This window comes from Quercus lobata, chromosome 8, assembly GCF_001633185.2.
Source record: "Quercus lobata isolate SW786 chromosome 8, ValleyOak3.0 Primary Assembly, whole genome shotgun sequence".
Classification (NCBI taxonomy): domain Eukaryota; kingdom Viridiplantae; phylum Streptophyta; class Magnoliopsida; order Fagales; family Fagaceae; genus Quercus; species Quercus lobata.
Window position 1 is genome coordinate 31,819,391 of NC_044911.1, and position 24,397 is coordinate 31,843,787.

The 24,397-nt window shown below is 33.3% G+C and overlaps 1 protein-coding gene across 1 annotated transcript; it reads right to left on the bottom strand.

Moving 5' to 3' along the window:
- Positions 1–2,302: 2,302 nt before the first annotated feature.
- Positions 2,303–8,014, bottom strand: LOC115957895 (cellulose synthase-like protein H1). The gene is made up of 9 exons (XM_031076237.1): positions 7,708–8,014; positions 7,227–7,551; positions 6,721–6,846; positions 5,885–6,001; positions 5,548–5,760; positions 5,174–5,288; positions 4,756–4,931; positions 3,986–4,336; positions 2,303–3,096 (listed from the first exon to the last, which is right to left on the bottom strand). The coding sequence occupies exons 1-9, from the start codon at positions 7,962–7,964 to the stop codon at positions 2,548–2,550; spliced, it is 2,229 nt and encodes a 742-aa protein (XP_030932097.1). The 5' UTR covers positions 7,965–8,014; the 3' UTR covers positions 2,303–2,547.
- Between the last annotated feature and the right edge of the window lie 16,383 nt (positions 8,015–24,397).

Consider the following 24,397-nt stretch of genomic DNA (forward strand, 5'->3'; position numbering starts at 1 on the left):
TTACAACTTTCAACTTTCTAAATTATAGTTTAAGGCTAATGTGATAAACATCATAATTTTGTGACCAAAACCTCAATCCATAATGGCCAGAAGCTTAACACCAAATACACACTACAAAATACCTCCCCTAGCCCTAACCTATACCCATCACGAGCTGGTGGTGGTTGCAACTTTAGCAAACTCATAACCAGCACTGTCAAGTGCTCCACCAAAATGGTTGTACCTAGCATGAAAGTTAGGGACTCATTGAAGGTGAATCTTCCCACTTCAGCACCATTGGCATCATCATTAGATTGTTCTTTTTGTGTTACCTATAGAGCACCTATTAAACTACTTTATCGAATAGAAGAAAAACTAAGAAAATATAGAAGGGAGAAAGAGAAATAGAGAGAATAAAGAAAGAATCATAGATGTAGATGCAGATCTGTTAGTTATATCGGTGGTGTAATTTGTTGCTGATGAAGAAGAAAAGTGTAGTGAAAAAAAAACTCAATTTGCTATCAATGCCAAAGTTCGGAAGAGAAGGTTTATTATGATTTTTTAATGAATGAGCAAAATTTTGAAACATTTTTTTTCTTATAAAATTAAATATTTTAAGAGTAGTGTTACTAGCATAATACTTTCAAAAAAAAAAAAAATTGCTACAAAATCTAGATGGCAAGTTGTCAAAGGTAAGTAAAAAAGTGATATTAGTTGTGGATCCACCTAAAATCAGTTACAACTTATCACTTAAATTTTATTGTAAAAATATTACGAAAGTAGTACTAAGATAATTATATTCAAGTTTATTTCAGCTGAGTTTAAAAAAATTTATGATCAAGGTGTTCAAATTTTTATTTTAAGGGATCAAAACAAAAAATATATATAATTTTATATATAATTATTTTTTTGTCTAAGCTAGGGGGCTCATTTGAACCCTCTCACTTGTATGTAACACTACTCCTGGTTGAACAAGTAAAAAAAATCCATTGAAATCCTCTTAAAACTCTCCCAAATACTCTAGAAAATTCCTAAATCCAATTCCCATAATCTAAATCAAGGTCTCCAAGGGTATAATCTCTAAATTTTCCCTTATTGTCATTGTTTTCAAATTCTTTTTTGCTTAATTAAAGTGTTTGTTTGCATAAAGAATGTGATTGAACATGTTTTCATTGACATGAATGGGTATTGTCATACATGATAGGATCAGAATTTGATTTCAAGCTTATATCTATCATGCTAATTCTTACATTAATATGAATATGTTCATTACTTCATTCATCTTTGCATGCATGAATATAATTTTAATCTTGCTTCATATGTTATTTTGATTATATGGCTTACCCATGTTCTTACTTCTTATATGACTTACCCATTATGTTCTATCTAGTTGGCTCTTGGAATAATATGTGATGGTTTTTTGAATAATAAGCTTGACTGATTGGATCGATTTATCTTTACATGTAGCTATTCTCTTGATCTGATCTAATTAAATTTGTACATGAAGGCTAGATGGTATTTTATTTGCATATATATGACATGCATGCATAATATTTAGATATTGAAATTGCTTGAGTCTTGGACAGGACTCAAGAAATTCCAATATCTAAATATATTATGCATACATTGTGAACTTAATGTTTGGTTCATAGATCCATTTATACAAGCATGATTTTATACAAATTTTCCCTTCTTTAAATATGGATTTGCGTACTAGTTCTTCCATAATTCCCACACCAAAAAGATTGATTTAAAAGAAGTTTTCGAAGTGACTTTAAAAGCTTGTTTTTCAAATGATTTTCAAACACTTTTTTTTTTCTCAAAATTATTTCTCAAAGAGTGTTTCCAAATCACCTAAAGCTGCTTGTATTGTGAAAATGATTTTCATGGAAAAGTTTCTTCAAAAGTTTTCATGAAATCCATTGTTTTAACAAATGAACAATCAAAACCCTTGGGTCTTCCTTTTAAAAGTCCTTTTCCAATAAAAAAACTATTTCCTAAAAACTGTAGGAGGTCTTATAAAAATCATTTGGTCTTAAAAATTAAGGTAATCTGCCAAGAACAAGTGGAAAGAAGAAGGGGGGGGGGGGGGTGTACAAGTAACAATTATGAGGCACTGGAGTCAATGGCTTTGTAAAATTATTAGCTACGTTTATTTATAACAACGAACATGTACGTCGTATAGATGCAAATAAAGCAAAATGGAAAATTAAAGTATGGAATTTTTGCTATTCAAATTAGAGTACATATTTTCATCAAAGAAAATTAGAGTACATATTATTAAAACACCAATTTGAAGGGAAACTAAACTTTATTGGAAAGCATAAAGAAAAATAAAATTCTATAATCATTCGGGGGTGGGGTAGGGATGGAGGGGGAACATGTTAATACATGGGCACCTACGTAAGGTAGATTTAGTCTCTTGAACCATAATATCTCTCACATCAAGAATTCATACAAGTTTTGATTTTCTAAATTTGAGTTTGAACCTACTGTGAGAAACATCATAATTTCATGACCAAAACCTCAATCGTAGTGAGCAAAGAAAATAATTTCATGACCAAAGTCTCAACCTATTGTAGCCCTTCTACAAAAGTACACAAAAAGTAATGCAAAAGCAATTGACTTGCATATTGTAGATGAGGGAATCCCATGTCTTCCTTTCCCAAATAATCCCTTCAAAAATGGCCAGAAGCATAACACCAAATACACACTACAAAATACCTCCCCTAGCCCAGACCCTTGCCCATCACGAGCTGGAGGTTGCAACTTTAATAAACTTACAACCAACGCTGTCAAGTGCACCACCAAAATGGTTGTACCAGGCAAGAAAATTGGGGACTCGTTGAAGGTGAACCTTCCTGCTTCAGCATCACTGGCATCATCACTAGATTGGTCTTTCTGTGTTACTTCAAAGACTGTCTCAGATATTCCTAAGAGCTTAAGTATCACACTGAGAAATCCGAATAACCATGCATTCATTGTGTTTATTCGTGACATTCTTTGATTATTCCACCATGCTCGAACTGATTGGCCGCTTCTTAGGTACTCGGATAAAGTGTATACGTTGTAAATGATGAAGATAGCAACTAGTACATATAGTGTTGGTTCTTGCACCTGAATATACATATGCACGTTTTAAGGTTGGAAAAACAGTAAAAAAAAAAAAAACAACAACAACAACAACACAAAAAAACTATAAAAACTTAATTTTGAATATATTATAGTTTCATGCAAGGTTGGGAAAACAGTAAAAAAAAAAAAAAAAAAAAAAAAACACTATAAACTTAATTTTGAATATATTATAGTTTCATGAGCTTCATCACGCAAATTTTGGACAATAGGAAAATTTATTACTTCGAATAGAGATTACCATATGCACATAATTTTTGTTTTGGTGGAAGTGTGGAACACATTTGCAAAAAATATAGAAGCAATAATGATAACATGCACAAGATTTATACAATGCAGCAAAGTTTTGGCATGACACAATTGTAACTCTATATGTCTTGTCATAAATGAACATTGACGTAATGGTTTAGGGTTCCGAATGACTTTGAAATGCATTTTTTAAATTTAAATGATTAGCTTTTTTTTTTTTTTTTTTGGGATAATTCTATAGTTAATGGGAGGACTTTAATCTTGACACAAGAGGTGAGAACTGATTAAACTATAATATTCTTGACAATTAACATTTCATCCCTAAATTTAATAGCTAACAAATTGAGATTGTATATTTCTTTCTATAAGGTGATAATTTTTTATTAAAAATTACTCCTCTTATTATTTTCCATCTAACTAAGAAAACGTCAATAAGGAGCTTAATTTTGCCACGCCAAAATTAGAGTCTTAAGAAAAAGAAAATTCCCCACCCTCAAAAAAAGCTATCATTAATTTGTTTTAGTGGCAAATACGAACAGAAACATGCAATAAAAAGACAAATTAGACGTTGGAAGGTGCATACATGCAAAAGTAAAATTAGAGGCTTGCTGTGGTTTGTCCTCACCTTGGGCAAGAAGTGGGAGTTGGTGATGAGACAATACGCAGGCAAAGCAGCATAGCATAGCTCGGGGATGGAGCGTAGGCCCCACATGAGGACCCATAAATATGCCAAACATTGCCTAAATTGAAGCTCTCCAAAGAGAGTAGCAAATATAGGACAACTTTTGCTAAAAAGAATTTCAAGTAGGCCTGTTACCCACCTCTTTTGTTGGGTTGCTACGGAAGCCCCACCTGAGGGTGCGCACCCTAAAAAGGCCGGTGGGTTTGGTGATAAAAGGGCCGACCTCCAACCTCTTTTATGGATCATTAGTCCAGTGTGGATATCTTCTGTGGTCGATCCATATTTCCAGCCAACCTGAAATGGGGCACCCACAATCATCATATTGGACCGTAAAAATCAAGAAATTAAATAAATAAAAAAAGAATAAGGGAAGTAATTAAAAGTGCATCTTCCCATACATATTCAGTGAAATATACTGGCTAAACATCTTATCCAAAAAAAAAAAAACACTGAAAGAACATAACGCTTAAAATTAATGCATATAGTCGGCTAAACTTCAAATATTTTTTAAAGTAAGGTTTACATATGTTTAATGGTCCTCCTAATTCGTGATTTGTATATATTTGTTGAAAAAATTTAGGGATTAAATTTTTATTCATTTTTTAACTATTGGTAGATACTAAAAATAGATTCAGTAACGGCCACATAATTACAATTTATTTAGCACCATAACAAGTTTTGAAAAAAGTGGCATATTTAGCATTGTTACTGACCTTTGTACCCCAACTAGTACCATACTCATAACCAGAACCACTGACTTGGTATGATGCCTGAATAGAATTCGAAAGATTGGGTGGTGGATTTGTCTTCCCTTTTAAAGCATTAGCACCTGATTTGATCAACTCCTTTGAACTCCCAAAATTTGAAAGAATGTTATTAGCCGTTTTTTCTGCCAAAGGAAAGAGAAAAATAAAACATTAGTAGTACAAAAAGGAAAATCTCCACCATGATGATGAAGTGATTGTCCAATGGACCCAAAAGTTCACGTGTTGCCACTAAGAGTTAGTTGCTTATTGAACTTGAAGAAAATTGAAACAAACATGTATTTGTTTGTACCCCCATTATGGTTAATAGAGAATGACTTTTTTTTTTTTTTTTTGGTAGGTTAAAATCCAAAATTAATTTACTTACCATTTTCCGAATCTACATCATCTGGAGATAGACCATAGATAACTTTCCGACTGTGAAAGCATCCTGTTCCACCATAAAAAGGTCCTTGAAGTCCTGCTATTCCATGCACCATATACTATATATGCACATAAAAGACAGTTAAGTACTTGACTAATCAAATGATAACTTTCTTCATATTATTAAATTTCCTTTAGTCACGTAACATATCCATGAAATTTGATGTTTATTTAATTATAGAGTATGAAAGAAAAAAGAAAAGACTTATTTCGTAAGATTAAGATTCAATTTGACTCACTTTAAATAAAACCACCATTTGATGACCCATACAAAAAGAAAAGACTTATTTCGTAAGATTAAGATTCAATTTAACTCACTTTAAATAAAACCACCATTTGATTACCATATGGGTCATCCTTTAATCCACCATAGAACACTTGTGGGAATTGAGAAAATGCAATTTTGTTTTCACTCTTGGAATCCAGTAGTGGGCACATTGCATGAAGAGCAGTTTTTGGATTGTTGACAAACATATCACAGTCTACATTCAACATATAGGGAGCATTCGTCATCAAACCAGAGACTCTGGCCTATATATGATACAAACAGTTCCAAAAAAAGGGGAAAAATGTGTTAGCCAATTAGAATACATCAATAAAGAGTGATAAGATTTATTAAAATAAAATCCTACAAATTTTATCATCCATATCTTACGAGAACATTCATGGCTCCTGCTTTGTAATGATGTGGATGTTTTGGTCGCTTCTCTCTTGATATATAAACCAAATGTGGCAATTCATCTAGAAGATTTGTCTTGTTCTCCCATATAACCTATTGTAAAATAATATTAATCAAAATAAAGTATCATACATATATCAAAACATATACCTATGTAACATTTCTTTCATATGAAAATGATTTCATGCTTAAGACATTCATTCTTATGTTTTAAATAAATCCAATACACTAGATATCTTTCAGAATTTACATGTAATTTTAATAGGGCTCGGTTAATATATGTCTTTAGGACTTACATTAATAATTAATTTTAAAAAAAATTATGAAAAATTGAAAAAAAAATTTGTTAAAAAAATTAGTTTATGTTTCATTTTTTTCATAAAACATTTTTTAAAATGATTTATTAAAAAAAGAAAAAGAAAAGGGAAACACTGAAGTCTCCCGAGTCAGCAAGGTTACACTATGGTAAAGGTCAAAAATTAAATTCTGACAAACTACAATAGTGATAGCTGTTCAACAGTCAAAGGGGCGGCTGCCATTTGGAAATCATTGGTTAATTGATTTCTTCTTCTTTTTTTTTTTTTTATGGAACATTGGTTACTTAATTGATACACTATGAGTATGTAATCTAATATAAGCGGATTTTGTGAAAGGATAAGCCAACTCTTCAACTGAGTTTTGCTTTTTGTTTTTGTTTTTATTTTTTTATTTTTTTATTTTTTTATTTTCCTGTTTTGTCTTTTTTTTCCCCTGAATCATTGAGTTTTACTTCTTCTTCTTTTCTTTTTTCTTTATTTGGGAGTTAATGTTACCTTGATAATAGCTGGATGGTTTCTGCGTTCTATGTTCGAGAATTCTGCAAAGTCTCCATTAAAATCACTTGGCACAGACTTTTGGACCGCATCCTCAATTTTGTGGCTAAGTCGCTCATACTCATCCTACAGAAGAAAAAGTCGAACAAATTTGTATAAATTGCAGGCAAAGATCTCATCGTTGTCCCATTTCACAATTGAAAAATGCTATACTATTTCAGATTACTTTTTTACAAATTGATCTGCCAAATAACGTGATTAATAGACTTAAATAATATAATATATAACTTTTGAATTTTTTTTCTTAAATTTGTGATTGATGATATACGACTTTATGAATTTTATGTAACAAAATTTGTAATAATCTTACCATTAGATTACTGCAATATAGCAAACAAAAGGTCTTTTTTTTATTTTTATTTATTTTTTTTTTTTTATAAGATATACCCAATTTGTGACTTAAGATGGAAAATAAATTTTCAGACATAACTCCAGATTTGGATTACCTTCATTCTTTTCCATTCCTGTTGAAAATCACTTGAACTACCACCGAAAGTTTGGGGGTTACTAGAAAAGTATCGAAAGGGGGCTCTAACATGAATATTGTACTTCTTACAAAATGGAACCCAAAGCTTGGCAAACTTTGAGGCTTCCACAAGAGAGTAGTAAGTGATTGGAGAACAACCATCATCTGATACGTAACAAGCTAGCTTGTGAGCTGGATAATCAATTGCCAACAAAGAGAGCACGGTGTTTACTGTGATGATAGGTGGTTCTAGCACAGGGTCCGCAGTTGTCACAAACATGTCCACCGATGGAAGTTCAGGTACCCTATATCAAAGTTATGAACATGAATCAATCATGTTAGACACCTGACCAGGTAAAGAGAATGTAATAAAAATATATAGAAGAAGAACAGCCAAACACAAATTGTAGTGGCAACTAAAATTAAGTAACGTATTATTGGCACAACATGTTATAGGTTACCATTGTAAGAGTCGGTCTGGATGCGTTTTATATTCAACAGGATTCCATTTGGTGCTGATGACGAGAGCCCAAGTGAAGGTGAACCATGACTCGCATAGGAAGGCAAGCAACCAAGTGAGACCATGATTTTTGAGGAAGAGAAAACGATAAATAAGAAGAGAAAGGAGAAGGAAGAAGATTAGGATATCAAAGAGTCTTTGTAAAGTGTTTTTACGTGGGATTTTTTTATATAGAGGGAGAGCGATCGGGTTGGCCATGGAGTAGATAGGAATACAATTTTAGCGGCACTACTATGCTGGTCTGGTATTTGCATTGATGGCCTTGTATATATATGTGGCAGAGATAGGTGAGGACATCGTGTTTATTGTGGTCCCTCTTACATAGACGTGGATTTCACATGCGTGGTCCCTACTCCATTGTTACTGCATTTGGTGATGATAGAAAATTCAGTGTCGGAGGATGGTATAGTTGGTAAGGTTTAGATGCTTCCTTCAATTCACCTAAATTTGAAATTCGAGTTCTGTTGCTAGCAATTTTACGTTGGTGGGATCCATATAGTTTGACCCATACGTCTTATCCGGAGCACCCACCCACTTTTGTTTACCAAAAAAATAATTCAGTGTCTTGGGACTCAGTACACTGTCTTCAAACTATTTGGAATAGAGTTTTTCGTTGGTGGGATCCATATAGATTGACACATAGGTCTTATCCGGAGCACCCATACGTATTATTTCACTTTTTTTTTTTTTTAACATCCGCTTTTATATGTTAAATTGTAGATATTTTTACATCAATTTTGGATATCATGCATACAATTTTATCTATTTATAATACCATGTATATAACTTGTTGTTGACGTGTGTATAACTCTAAATAATATTACATCACTTAATAATTTATTATTAAATACAAATTTTGAAAAATCTATAGTTAGAATACATTATATTCATATACTCTCAATGTTTACAAAATTTCAAGGTGATCAAAGATCAATAGTCATGTTATCAATTAATTGTTTAAATTCAAGTTTTTGTAATTTAAAATAATTCATAAAAGATGAGTTTATCGATTACATGATAAATAACATTTGATTGCCATGAAGATTTATGTTAAGCACATATAGAATATGTAATTCAACAGTAAGATTTTAAAATATAAATTTAATAACAAGTTATTAGGTAGTGTAATATTGTTTAGAGTTACACTAGGTATAACTTGAACTCAACCCCCCCTCTTAGATGTTAGTCACATGATTATAGTCATTTATGTGAAATGCTTGCCTTAGCTACTAACGCTTGCCTTAGATATTAACTTAATTATACTCCTAAGGAAATTGAGAAAATTAAAACACTTAAAAGTAATGGTACTTATTAAAGATATCAAAGTCCAAATTTATAAAACTTCTAGATTTATTTTATCTTATGATATTTGGAATGCAAATAAAGTATTCATATTCATAATCCTACTTTAAATGAAAAAAAATAATCATAATCTTACTTATAGTTCAAGTCATGTGACCTTAACATTAAATTACTCATAAAAAAATTATTGTATATTTCATTTAATGGTTATATTGTAGCATTTATTAAATAAATACTATTTAATATTAAAGATCTAACGATTAAGAACTTTTACTATGAATGTAAATTTCTAATACCAAATCATTCTTCCTTATATTCTCTCTCTCTCTTCATTTTTCCTATCAATTTTTCTTATGTACTGTATAATAGTTATATATACTATGCTACATCTTTAATAACATAGCATCAATATTGTCCATAAAAAATAATAATAATAATAAATAATAAAAAAACACAGCATCAATTTTCATCTGTAGCAATAATCATTTTATGATCCAGGAAAACAAGTTTACCATAGGATTTTTATTGATTTTAGCATTTATAAAGAAAGATGATAAAATGGAGAGTCGTCCGTTGCTTGCGTCATTGCATGCATAAGCTTTGCCAAGGAGAACTAGTGCAAGGATGGACATGCAACAAAAGTTGAGCCAAATTCAATAAGACTCTACCCAGTTTGTCAAATATATTCCAAAAGTGAAATGACCTTTTTAAACCTCTACTTTTTGTTTCCTTAATTAAGGAGTACCCAAGAACATGCTTTTTTTTTCCTTATTATATCTGAGCACATTGAAAATTTTTCTAAAAAAAAAAAACACCAATTATGTATTCAATTTAATCATGATTAACTACCACAAGAAAACTTTTGAACTCATTCCCAGGAAAAATCATCACGGAGTTTAATCCTGACCTCAAGGAAATTTTCGCTATTTAGAATTGAAGTACTACAATTGAGATATACATAAATCCCTAATTGCTATCCAATAAATTCTTATAGACATAACCCCACAATCTACTTTGAGTCGCTTGGACTCTTCTATATCATGAGACTCTCTCATCATGAACTACATTGTGACAAACAAGGAAGGTTTTGTGGTTTAAGCTTGATCACCAATAAAAAGCACATCATCTTAAGATTATCTATTGTAACTCAAGGGTTGTGGTGAAAAGAGAGGTTTTGTGATTTCCTCTTTTTAGATGAAAAAAATGGCTCTCTGGCCTCTTTTTTAGTCAATTATTATGTGCTCTTTTATACTTTAGCAAGTATTTCATGATTACCAATTAAGACTTGATTAAAACTTAGGTTTCCCATGTCTTAACCAAACGAGTCTTAGTCAAGAGACAATCAATAGGTTGATCATGATTAATTGAGAGATAATGACAGTCAGTTGAGAATACAATGACTACCCTCTGTTGAGCTAAATCATGAAACATAACTGTTATATCTTAGACCCTTGAACAAACAAGGTTTAACCAATTTTAAGGCCAAGTTGTTAATTATATTAATTGATAGGCCAAAAACGTATTGACCCCTTATGATAAATTAATTGATTAATTAGTCAAGTTTATTAATTAATCAAGTTAACATGCAAAATGCGTGGTAGCACAAACAAATCACCAAATAACTAAATGCAGTAGAAATTAAATTAACACGGTGATTTGTTTATAAATGGGGAAAACCAACACGGCAAAAAGTCTACCGGGTGATTTTAAGGTCATCACTCCTAAGAATCCACTATTATCACAACAAGTGGTTACAAGTAAAGGAATCTCAATACCTTATACTAACCTACAATTGAACCCTTACCCCAATACCCAATTGGACTTGTTCTGTAGTAACAATTTCTCATTTTGATGTTCAACTCCTAGTATATGACTAACTAATTGCGTGGATCCCAGTACGCGACTTCAATCACCAACTAGAGAAGGTTGTTGGTTACAAAGTTCTTCAGTTCATCCAGACGATGAAGATCGAGAAGATGCTTGGTCACAAAACCCTACGGTACACAAACACAGCAGCTTCTTCACAAGAAAGATAAACTAGGGCAAATTCTGTCTCCGGCCACAATTTGCTTGAACAAACTTTACTCAACACTTGTGCAACTTGTGTCACCTTTGACGGCCCTTAAAATAATTCTTTTATATGTCTAGGATTGTGAGAAAAGAAAACTCAAACACATAATCACGAATTGGAGTCAAAACAGAACTTGAAACTCTGTTTTTCATAAACCTCGACAGATACCCTATCTGTCGAGCTGCTGTCAAGCCACGAGCCTCAACAGCTCTACAGGTCTCGATAGATAGCTAGTTGTCGAGCTATCTATCGAGCTTTAATGAACAGCATTTTCTCAGCTTAAATCTTGGATAGACTTGCATGCCTTCAACACTTGAACTTGAAATAAGGTTTCTTGAAGTATAAAACACATCCTAGATTTACCCAAATACAAGTAAATTGCGTTTTATCAAAGGATTAGCCAATTACATAAAATAGTAACATATGTTCCTAACAAGTGAATCACATATGTCCTAACATTAATTATGCAAGCCTTAAGTTAAAAAAATAATCAAACATATCATGCACAATGGAAAAGTAAATAATGCAGTGAAAATGATCCAGGAAAACCAAGAAACAAATTAGTTTCATAGTAAAAAAACCTAAGGGGACTGATCCCAAAAAGAACAATCCACTATCAGATAGAATTTTACAGTCTGAATATTTAATTCATAGTAAACCTAAATAGAGTTAACAAACTTAGTTCTGAATTCCACAGACTTCTCTGATATAGATGTTTTCCAAACATGAACCTCTAGTCCACAACTCTAAGACCACCCTTAAAGGTTTTGTCTAATGTAGATCTCCAGTCTATGACTCCAAGATCACCCTTGAAGGTTTAGATCCAACACCTTTGATATTGGTTTGCAGCAACTTCAGGTATATCGGTTCAAATTGTATGTAGATTAATTGATTTCCAGTAGTGACTTTGAAAGAAGAAGGCACAAAACCTTTTAGATCTCAAATGAGAAACTCCCAAGTCTCTGAAAACTTTCCTTAGGGTTTCTTTTAAATACTAAGTGAATTAAAACTGAAACCATAATCATCTGATGGGTTGAAAACTAATTTTGCATACACGACTTTCAATCGTTCGAACTTAAGTTTTGATCAATCGAAACTGATGAAATTTCAATTCTTGAATTAGCAGCTTTCCTATTCTTGCACACTAACTAACAGCACCTTGAGAATTGTCTAATTATACCCATTGACTTAGTAATCTATATTTAGACAAGTTTTTGTTTACGTGAATTGCCAACAAATCTATTCACATATAGAAACTAACAAATCTAGTTTTTGAAGTTGAATTTGTTGAATAATTTTCTATTTCATATTTGAATAATGTATAAGTATTGGAAAATGCTAGATATAAAGAAAACGTGGGGTAAACATTTTACAAATGTTTGAAATTTTTGGGATCAAATAATAAAGCACGAAAAGTATTATTAACCAAGTTGGATCATTTTATATAAATTTAAGGATTTGAGTGTCATTTTTGAAACTCTAGATACCAAACTAAATAATTGAACAAACTTTCTTTTTTGAGAAAGGAGGAATCCCCTAGGGCTGATTTCAAGAAAATTTTCTATTCCATATTTGACTAATGTAAAAATATTTGAAAAACACTAGAATAAAAATACAGATAAAAAGGTCCATATTACCAAAAAAAAATAAAATAGTAATAATCCAAGTAATATAAAAAAACATCGTGGCGATTATGATGGTTCACTAAACCACCATTACCCTGTTGCATTGATGCATGTTAAATTACCGATTGTCCTAAAAGCTTAAGTTATTAGGATATAGTAAATTTAATCATTTAACCACATACTTCTAACACTTCCACTCATGTGTGAACTGAAATTACCTTTTAATAGGTAATGCCTAACACGTGGGAACTTAAATGAGAGGTAGAGTGGAGGAGACAGGGATTGAACTCAAGATCTCTTGCTCTGATACCATATTAAATTATCGATTGTCCTAAAGGCTTAAGTTATTAGGATATGGTAAATTTAATCATTTAACTACATACTTCTAACAATGCGAAACAAACAGTGAAATATGGTTTTCTAGTTTCAGAACTTGAATTTATTGAATAATTTCAAATATTGGGAAAATACTAAAATATAAAAGGGAAAAATGAGGTAAGAATTTCACAAAATTTTGAAATTTTAAGAGCCAAATAATAAAATGGGACAAATTTTAGAAACGAAATTGGATAATTTTTAAAATTTTTAAATATTTGAGTGTTATTATTTAAACTCTATATAATTAAAAACCAAGCTGAAAAATTTTACAAGTTTTAATTTCTTTAAAAAAAAAAGGTTTAAGAGTGGCCCCAAGATGTGAGTTAGAGATTTCAAATGCAAGATCTTATGGTTGTTATAAAATCTTTAAAAAAAAAAAAAAAAAAAAAAAAAAAAAAAAAAAAAAAAACATTAAACCGGCCCCTTTGAATTACAAATAGAGTATACTTGTTTTTTAGAATCAAAAAATATAATAAACTTTAATGGCTAAAGAAGTAGTGTTATCAAACTTTTCATAAATCATTTCAACAAAAATGTTATTAGCTAATGATATTAAACTAGCCTACAAATTAATTGAGGCACACCTGTTAATTTAAAAGACCACCAAATCCTTTGAGAGAACTGATGTACGTAGTAACAATTTTTGTCAGTCTCATTAGGATTGTGATTTATGACTAGTAAACCAAAAAAGAAGTAGATTAATGTGAAAGTGATATTCATGGTTTGTTTGAAATTCGCTTATTTTGCTGAAATTGAAATTTTTTTGCTGAAAGTACTATAAATAAAAGTAAAAGTTAGCTGAAATAGTACAGTGAGACCTATGAATAATACCAAAAAGTGCAATAAGGCCCATAAATAGTAGTAAAAACAAGTTAAATAGTAAAATAAGTTGGCTTTTTAATTTGAAGCCAAACAAAAACTCAATCACTTATTACAGTCTGCCAAAGTCGAGAAACATATGGTAGACATACGGTAGAGCTAGAACAATTATTGAATGAGGTCAATTCCTATAATTGTGAGACCCCCTCTTTTTATAATTTTTATGATATCTTCCATTTTAGAGAATATATTAATTTATATATCCTTTTCAATCATTTCAATTGTAATTACAATTGGTTTGCGATATTATTAGTCCAAAAAAAGGCATATATTAATAAGAAATCATAATAAATCATTAAAAAGAAAAAAAATCCAAAAGTAATGATTCTAATTCCTTAATGTTTTGAATATATATTAATATGAAATTTAAGTAGAATAAAGAGTTTTTGTTTACTGAATTTTTAAAATGATATATTTTGGTTTGAAAAATTGCCTATTGATAAATCCTTAATTTTAAGTATTTTTTTAATTGATTCAATTGTGAAATAAAATATCACGACAAGCGAATCTGGAGAGAGCTTTGCAGTGACTATTCCCTAGATACATCTCTTCAATAATTCAATTTTAGATCTATTCTTAGTCATGGATTGTGCTAAAAATTCAAAAACTTTTTTTTTTTTTCTAAAATTGACAGATAGCTAAGTCCAGGACCACCCTAGAGTCTAGAGTTGTCTTTTGCTTTTTATTCTATTATTTTTGTTGTTTTATTAAACTAAGAGTTGTGTTAACGGGCATTGCAATGTGCTCATTAACAACAACTTTTTTTTTATCTTTTTTATAGTTTTATGTAACTTTTTCAGTTTTATAAGTATTTTTATGTCTTTTTTTTTTATCTCATTTTTTTATTATTATATAGGACCCACATTAGAGAAACCTTAACAAGCAACCCACGGTGCTTGTTAACATTTCCTTGAAACTAAAGGCAAGGGGAGCTTAGAAATGATTTCTTATTTTCTGCAACTTAATTCGTTTCTTGTAGCACTACAAAAAACAAAGGCTATAGCCGCGTTTGAAAAACGTAGCCATAGACCCTAAAAATGCAGCTATAGACTATAGATGCGTTTTCCATAGCCGCGTTTCCAAATGTGGCCTATCTTGTGCGACAATAGGCCCCCCTATAGCTGCATTTTCCCACCCTTCTATAAGATGAGACCTATAGCTGCGTTTTGTAAAAAACGCAGCTATAGACCCGGTTTCGGCTGCGTTTAAAATGCAGGTATAGACTAAGACCTATAGCTGTGTTTATAAAAACGCGGCTATAGGTTCAACTTATAAACGTGTTTTAAATGTAGCCCAAACCGAGTTTATAGCCACGTTTCTTACAAAATGCAGCTATAGGTCTCGCAGCTATATGTGTGAAAAAACACAAATATATGGTGATCTATAGCCATGTTTTTTAAAAATGCAGCTATAGGTCTTGTAGTTGTGGGGTGAGAAATTGCAGCTTTGCAAGCTAAAAAACGCAGCTATAAGGGGACTGTAGCCGCGTTTATAAAAACATGGCTTTAGACCCCAATATTGGTTTTTCATGTAGCCGTGTTTATAAAAACACGGCTATAGGTTTTATTTATTTTTTTCCTATTTTTTTTCTTCTAAACATATTCCTACCCAAAACACGACCTGTAATTCCTGCCAACACTCAAATGCAACCAATTGGAACCGACAAAACAAATTGCCAACACTCAACGATTCCTAACCAATTACCAGCAAACAAAACAAGTTCATTGCCAAAAGATTAATTACATAAACAAATAATTACATAAACAAAACAAGTTCCCAACAACATATTTTTACATCACAAAATGCATATCCCTCAAGGGTTTTTTACATCACAAAAATTTGTCAGCAAGCATCATGGTACTTGATCAGCCAGTTTCCAGCAAGCATCATATGGTACTTGATCAGTCAATCCAATGCCTATAGCTACAGCCAATTACCTGTGACAATGAGAACACCGGAAATAAGCTAACGTTTTAAGCTAAAACAAACAGACTCTAAACAAATAACCAAGTATTTTTCTCAAGCAGTCTATTCACAAGGTCAACAATCCCTTAAAATTTTAGAGTCATTATCATATATGAGCTTGTTAACATAGTCTTTTTGCTTGTATCCATTTAAAAGCATGGCATCTTAAAACAAGACTGAGAGTGAGATATAGTTCACTAGCTGCACATTTTTGAAGGTTTAAATCTTTCCAAACTCTATACAGTAACATAGATTCCACAGATTACAAAATACCCCTTCCTCATAATACCCATTGTTAACCCATCCTCTAATAGCATATATATACATAATAAGCAAAACTAAAACCACCGTAAATTAGCATATATATACATAAATTACTTCAAAAATTTTACTAACTAAACAAAACTAAAATCACCGTATATTACTTCAAAATTTTCTAAGTTAAATATCTTGTTCCCATGGCTTCTAACCCAAAAATCCACAATAAGCAAAATCAAAACTAAGAACCAGTAGAAGATATACCAATAAGAATTAAACACAAAAAAGAAAAAAAAAAAGAAAAAGAAAAAGAAAAAGCATGATACCTATATGAAATTTACAAATCTATCAACTCTATTAAACCCAAACCCAACACCAACGCAAAAATTTGACACGTACACACAATCGGGCAGCATACCCATCCTCAATAGATAAAATTTCACATGGGTTTCGATTAGGATGAATAAACTTTGGGCAAAAATCGAAGCATACCAGAAATGGGTTTTGATTGGAGCCGTTGGAAACCCCTTTTTCCTTGCATCGGTGAAGTCGACGAATGAAGTCTCCTCCCTACTGAAAATGGCACGAAGAGAAAAATGATTCCTACAAGTAGAGAGAGGATTGATGAGAGAGGAAGAGAGAGAGGATCTATGAGAGAGAAAGAGAGAGAGAGAGAGAGCTTACTGATTGATGAGGGAGGCTAAGAGGCGTGAGGTTTTTGGGTATTGGGTTTTGTTTAGGCACGAGGTTGAGAGCACAACGATGAGATTAGGGACCGGGAGCTAGGTTGAGAGTGAGCTGAGAATGAACTAGGTTGAAATGGGTTCAATTGTGCTTTTCAATTTAGGGTTTTTTCCAATTCATAGCAAACCTAGAGTTGCGTTTCATGAAACACAGCTTAAACATGTCTAGAGTTGAGTTTAACCAAACACAGCTCTAAAAATGTTTAAGCTGCGTTTATTAAACGCAGCTCCAGACATGTTTAAGCTACATTTAATCAAATGCAGCTCTATAAGTGTTTAAGTTGTGTTTAATCAAATGCAACTCTATATTAGCTCTGGGATATATTGGAAAAAAAAAAAAATCCTCGGATGGGTCTATAGCCGCGTTTTTAAAAACACGGCTTCAGTCCTACCCAGCTAAACACAGCCTCAACATCACAAAACGCGGCTTTAGAGCAGGTTTTTAGCCGCGTTTAGCTATATGTCCAGTGGTGGAGCTGTGTTTTTGTAAAACGCAGCTCAAACTGTACCCTGAAGCTATGTTTTTGAAAAACATAGCTCCAAAGCGCAACTCCAAAGCGCGTTTTTTGTAGTGTAGGGCAAGTGATTTGTATGACATAACCAGTGATGCTTCACTCTCTTGGACTATACGATACAATGAAGAAGAAGCGTCTAGATATCTTTTTTCTCAAACAGAATTTCTCATGCACGTATTACTATTATTAATATTGACTTAGGCCATGACTATGCTGTAAGGGCAAAAAACCATAAAGATCATACGGGCCAAATTAACATATCTCTTATGTTCAACATGCATGGTTTGGAAGACGCCAAATCTTATTGTACTGCAACTTCTTTTGACCTGTTCATTATTTTACTTTTCTTTTTCTTTTTTTCGAGTTAAAGCTTTTGAGTTTTCACATATGCCAAAACAGTATAAATTGTAACAGCAAAGCAAACACTTAAAAATTTAAATTTGATTTTATAAATCAATTAACTTTCATATTAATTACTTTTTTTTTTTTTCAAAGAATTGATTTATCATTACGTCACCGTATATATATACAAGTCTCTTTCTTCAAGACCAAGTCTCTTTCTTCAAACCAATGATAATCAATATTATTTTTGGAATAATAAATAGTATCTGATGAGTCTAGAAAAATCATTAAGATCGTCCATTAATATGGACGACCTTGCATTATTAGTAGGCCATCAAAGATAACCACTCAACACATTTAATAACAACCATCAAAGGTCTTAAACTCTCGCCAAGACAAAGAACGTTACAATGAAGGTAATAATCACCCTAATTTATGTACATCAACTACCTAAGTCACCTATAAAATCTGTCTCACTAGCTAAAGTACGTCAAAAACTACTACAAAACACTATCTATATATGAAAGATATGGGATGGTATTAACTTAAGTATCGGAGGCTCCCTATCGAGAGCAACCTGATGGTGTCTTTGATCTATCTCTCATTTATCTTGCAGGTCCTACAAGATCGTCTAATGCTCCAAATTGAACGAGTGACCCAACTGACGATTTTGACATCATTAATTTGGCGCTGTCTGTGGGGACTCGACAAGTCATTAAGCTGTTCCTATGACAAAGTGTCATTTGGTTCAATCAAAAGATATGAACACCCTAATGAAATCTCTCCAAGTCTTACAAAAAGATAGTCTGATTCAAACATATTACACTGAAGCACTGTCATTGTCAAGATTGGGCTAAGATGAAGGAGATAAAGAGGCATCATTGAGACACTATCGTCGTCAAGGCATGACTTTTTAGCCAAACACGTAGACGAAGATGTGAGAACCCAAATCAAAGGTCTCAATCCCTATGGCCTTTACCTTTTCTCCTTGAGGATCCATGCTATAGAAGTAGAGAAATAAAGCACCCATTTGGGTGTTATGGTGGAGAGGAGATCAATTGGATGGTTCATTCATTATAAGGCACGGACTAAACAAAGGACGACCACAAAATTTGAGCAATCTCGACAGTCCTCAAAGGTATGGCCCAGTTCAAAGAACACATTATGGGCTAAAGATCATATTTATGTGTTTCCCCCTTTCTACTCTCCAAGTATTTGCAAACAATATTTAAGCTTATTTCACGCTACATTGTTATCAAGAGACATGTGAGTGAAAGAGATAAGAATTAACAAAATAAATTACTATAGTACTTTTCCATCTTTGAATGCAAAAAGTTAGAAAATATTATAATTCCCAAGTTCTATGTTAAGCCATTGATGGAAAAATCCATAATTTAATTACAAAAGCGTGAATTCATGGTAATCAATTTTAGGAAAGATAAATATATGCTGTCTAAAGATATTTCAAGAAAAATATGCCAACTTTAAAATAGCCTTGATTGTTGAATTTAAGATTCCAATTTTGGGTGTTAAAGTCTGGATTTGAATAGCTATACAACTGAGAGGATTTATAGCTACAGCCTATTCATGTTCAAAGAACGCATTGTGTGTATATATATATGGCAAGGGAAAAGAGAATGTAAAGAAATCAGTGACCAAAGAATCTCACCACTTTCTCTTTAATATCCCCCACCATTAAAGCCAAATATAAGTGAAACATTATGGCCTTGATATCCCAATTATGGCCATCAAAAAGAGTTTTACTACATTTCCTATTATAACCTGAGTCGTTTATGTCTCTTTAGAGCATTAAATAATTGATGAATATTTATGCGTTATGGCTTTTTATATCACCGCTTTTCTTTCCTAATGCATCATGCTAAGATAGGAAAATGAAGTCAAACTTTATTGCACGACCCTTGTCAAAGGTAAGAAATCTCATATTTTACCATGTGAGAAAAGTGTAGCCGAAAATTGACAATAAAGAAGTGGATTCAAAACTTATTGCCTTTCCAAATTTGATAATGTTGATGCCCAATTTGGCAAGAAGGCCCAATAGTATGAAGAAGCCCAACAATATGGGAGGAAAAGAGTTAGTAAATTAAGAAGAAAACCATTAAGCCCAAATGGCAGGAATAATGGATCACAGGCCTAGAAAATAGTAAATGAGCCTCAAAGAAAGCAAGCAGGCCCAAAGGATCCCAAAGAAAGAAGTAGTAAACCCATGGGCTTTATGAGAAATAGAAAGCAAGCAAAGATGGGGCAAAAAGGCCCGAAGTAATGAATTAAGTGAGTAAGGGGTTGGTGGGAAAGCCTATAAACCCCAAGAGTAAAGGATATTGTAATTTGGGCCAGGGAAGCCCAAAAGACTTAGCAAAGGCTAATGGGAATAAAGAATTGGAATGGGCCGAGGATGCCCAAAGGGATGAAATGGGCCAAGGAAGCCCAGAAGCAATGGAATGGGCCAAGGAAGCTCAAAATAGTATGAATACTAGCCCAATGATAATACTGGGCTACTGGAATTAAGCAAAAGGAAAGCATACAGTAGGCTCAAAAAAGGCCCAGCAAGCATGGGTCAAACAATAGCACGACAGGAATGACAGAATGACATGGCAGAAGTGCTAACAGACTTGCAAAAAGGGCAAAGAATGGATTAGAGAAGGAAAATCCCACAATCAAGTAAGGCCTAGCGTAGGAAGGAAGTGAGACATAAAGAACGAAGGCTTAGAGACCCATTCACGCCATAAAAGGTCAAGAACGAGCAACAGAATGTACAAACGAGCCTTCAAGTCATGGCAAATGCATGAGTAATAGACAAGCCATGGACACACATGGAAGTGGAGCATGCACAAGGCTCAAGCACCACCAACTTGTACCCAGCCAATACAGGATTGGTGGGCCATGGGTCAGAGGTAAAAGAGGGTGTGGTCTAGCGGTGGGGAGAATGGGGAAGTCTATTCTGGGGTTCCTACTCAAACTCTTTTGGGGGAAATGTCCTACTGGGATGACATATCACCCAAAAGAGAGAAAGATGGTTGGAATCACTAGGTGCATGCCATGAGGGATAGTGAGAAAGAATGACCACCCTTATCCAAATAGGAATGCCACGGTGAGCAAGTAAACAAAATAAGGCTCTTTGTCTAGTTATGGGATATGGCACGCCCAGCACAAGTAAGTGATGGTGGCTGGGTAACTGATAGACCAGTGGGTGGTCTAGAAGGACACCCACACCCAGACAAAAGCGGTTAAGGGATAAAATGGTAAAAACCTATCATGGCAGGCAGTATAAAAGGGTCCTCCGCCATGCATAAGAAACATAACACATGAGGAAAAGGGAATAATATAACAACACCACAAAAAAAGAAGAGACTGGAAAAGAAAATAGAAAACTTAGAAGGAATAAAGAGTGAGAAAGCAGGCTAATCCCTTCTCTCCCTCTAAGAGCCTACCCTCTAGTAAGGATTAAGGAATTTAAGGATAAGCCATTCAAGCCCAATATGTAATCAACAATTGTCATTCATCACATCTAATCAACAATGGTCATTCACATTTGCAAGAAATAAAAAAAAACACACCCAATATGTATTTAAACCACCTTATAACACCATGCAAAACACCCGCTTGCTCCAACACAACCCACCACAAAACCAATTTGAAGGTTCAAATAGTGTATAAAACACCCTTAAACGTTTAGACTCCCAAATACAAAATAACCAATTCAAACTTTATGACAAACAACAAGTGTGTGGAAAATGAACATAAGCTATAAACAGAATTGGAAATCAAACTAAGCCAATTATAAATCACATCCACAGCAGAAAATAAAAGGCAAAGATAAAGGGAAGAGAGATGCAAACACAAGGACAACACACGATGTGTTATCAAAGAGAAAACCGAAGCCCTCGGCGTATAACCTCTCCGCCGCCCTCCATGCGGTCAATAATCCACTAGAAAACGTAGTTGGGATACATGAACAGCAATAGACCCTCCAAGCCTAATCTACCCGATGTACCTAAGCCCTTCAAGCTTCTTGCTCCAACGAAGTTGCGCCGAACCTTTTTCTTTTCTAGCTTACCGGATTCCGCTATAATCCATAGCATCCGCCATCCTTGGCATCTTCCAATGCTTCCCAAAGCTCCAAAAAGACTCAACACTCTAAATGGGTGTGGGTAGTGTTTGGATAGAAATCTCCTCTCAATAGGTATGACAATGAGAGAGGGAATGAGAAGAGACTACAAAGATTTCTCTCTAAGAATAAGTAGCTCTCTCTAATTGGGTGGGTGTTTTGAAGAAACCTTTCTTAGGGTTTTTCTTTTTGAATGGCCACACATATTTTGTGGGAATGAGGGGTATTTATACTGGTGTGAGAATGGAATGCAAAGAGTCAGTTTTTCCAAAACAGGGTTGGCTGGCGACTTAACCTCGTGACTTGACTGAGTTGCGAGTTCAAGCTGCGAGCTAACTGAATGGCCAGTCTAGATTTTTGTCCTGTAGTGCTCTAGCTGGTGTGATTGTTCAGCTCCCCTGCATGCTCTGCGCGTGTGCAACCTTTGGCGGCTTGCAAGCCGCAAGCCTCCCGCGAGTCCAGCCGCGAGTCCCTACTTCACTGCACAGTTTTGAGCATTTCTTCACACTCTCTCACACACTACCCTTACATGATTCCCACCTAAATACAGGATTTGTAAGTACTATATTACAAGCAAATATGTCACGGAATAAAGCCAACACATGGTTGATTAAATTCAACCTTACACAATTTCCAACATCACAAGTATATATAGAGTTTTATAAGTTTTTAACTAGAATTTACTTACTTTGCTCAAACTAAGTTTACAACTTTCAGAAAAAATCCAAAGTTAACTTGTGTTCTTCACCTTGTTCCACACAATTTCTTTAGCCACAAAAGAGAAAGAGAGTTGGAGATAAAAGAAAGATAACTTTTAGTGAACAGTTAAGTAGACCCAAATTTGAAATACATATTCTTTATTCTTTTTCCCGTTTCTAAATAGTGGTATAGCTTAGAATTCAATATTGAAAAGATTGAAACCCCACTTTGTGGTATCAAGTCCCCACATTTCACTTCGTCCATATTGCTAGTAACCAGACCCAATCATACCTCAAAAATATTCCTAATGTTTAATTAGTCAACATAAAACATGGAGTTAAGTTGCCAAAGGCCCACACCCAACATTTGATAAGCCTCCCAATGATCTAATGTTTGCAGTCATCAACACATTCTAAGTATCAATAGGATTTCACCTGCATGCAACACATAGAACAGTGAAGCTTTACCTCTTGATGGAGACAATGCAAGAATTTCAATAAAAAGATGACTCTCAATCTAGAATACCATAGATTCACATAATAAATAATAAGTAGATAATTGACATAAAGTCATTAGAATTAGGTAACAAAGTTTACACCTTCACTTGTACACTACATATATCTAACACTGGTATCAATGTGGAAACCAAACCAATGATCAAAGAGATAATGAAAAATATGTGCTCAAAACAATGATCAAAAAGATTCAAAGAAGCCTTGGTGACTATCCTAATCGATCATCAATGTGAAATGTATGTGATGGGGATTTCCTTATTGGTTGTTTATGGATTTTAATGGTTTAAAAATATTGAGATCACATTCTTATATGCTCACTAAGGACCTGGATTTGAACCATCTGCAGTGATAACCCAATTTGACTAAATGGAAGATAAATACAAAATTATGCTTAAAGAAGTTCCTCACAACATTTAAAACACCTTCTTTAGCAAATTTCAATAATTCCAACTCTCTTTTGCAGTCTAACAAATCCATACAACAAACAAAGACTAGTCATAGATAAAGGTATGTAATGTGGTTGATTTCCATCGAATAAATTTGCAATTAGAATCAATTTCCACCTAATAGACATAAACTCGCCAACCAACCATGCCCATTTTGCAATGATCACCATCCACCCATCAACAACCATGAATTTCCATAATAGAACCAACACATATATAAAAATCAAAACTCAAATCTCCAAAATGCTTTAAAACAATCAATACTCGTTTAACCAATCCAAAGTCAAAATGCTTTAAAACCCATATATACCTGTTTTCTTCTAGCAAGATTCTTGAACTCTTAAATCTGCAAAACCATCCATTATCCATACAAATCAAAACCTAGTTCTTTAACATAGTTCAAGTCTATTATAGTTCAAAAATAATTGAAAATCAGTTATCATAGTAGGAAATCAAGAACTTCAACATTCATAGAACATACATAAAACTTAAAGCAAAAGTTGAGAGAGATTGTCTGACCTTGAAGGCTTGGAGTGAAACTCATAAAGCTTTACACTGAAAAACTAGAGCCTCAAAGTCAAAGATGTTGAAACTAAGATTGAATGTTGAGCATTTCATTTCAAAAAAGATTGAATGTTGAAACTATAAAAGAAAGGTTTAACTTTTTAAGTCAGAATATTTGAAAAAGAAAACTCACCGTCGCGAACAGTCGGTGAGCTGAACCGACACGAATAGCTACTGAGTTGAATCGTCGCGAATGGCCGGCA

What these genes read in the sequence shown, in the direction of transcription:
- LOC115957895 (XM_031076237.1), bottom strand. Translation starts at nt 7,964, where the DNA reads ATGGCCAACCCGATCGCTCTCCCTCTATATAAAAAAATCCCACGTAAA. An exon ending in AGGAATGGAAAAGAATGAAG is followed by an intron (nt 6,847 to 7,226) that starts GTAATCCAAATC and finishes TTTCTTCTGTAG; the next exon opens with GATGAGTATGAGCGACTTAG. An exon ending in ACCATCCAGCTATTATCAAG is followed by an intron (nt 6,002 to 6,720) that starts GTAACATTAACT and finishes ATTTTACAATAG; the next exon opens with GTTATATGGGAGAACAAGAC.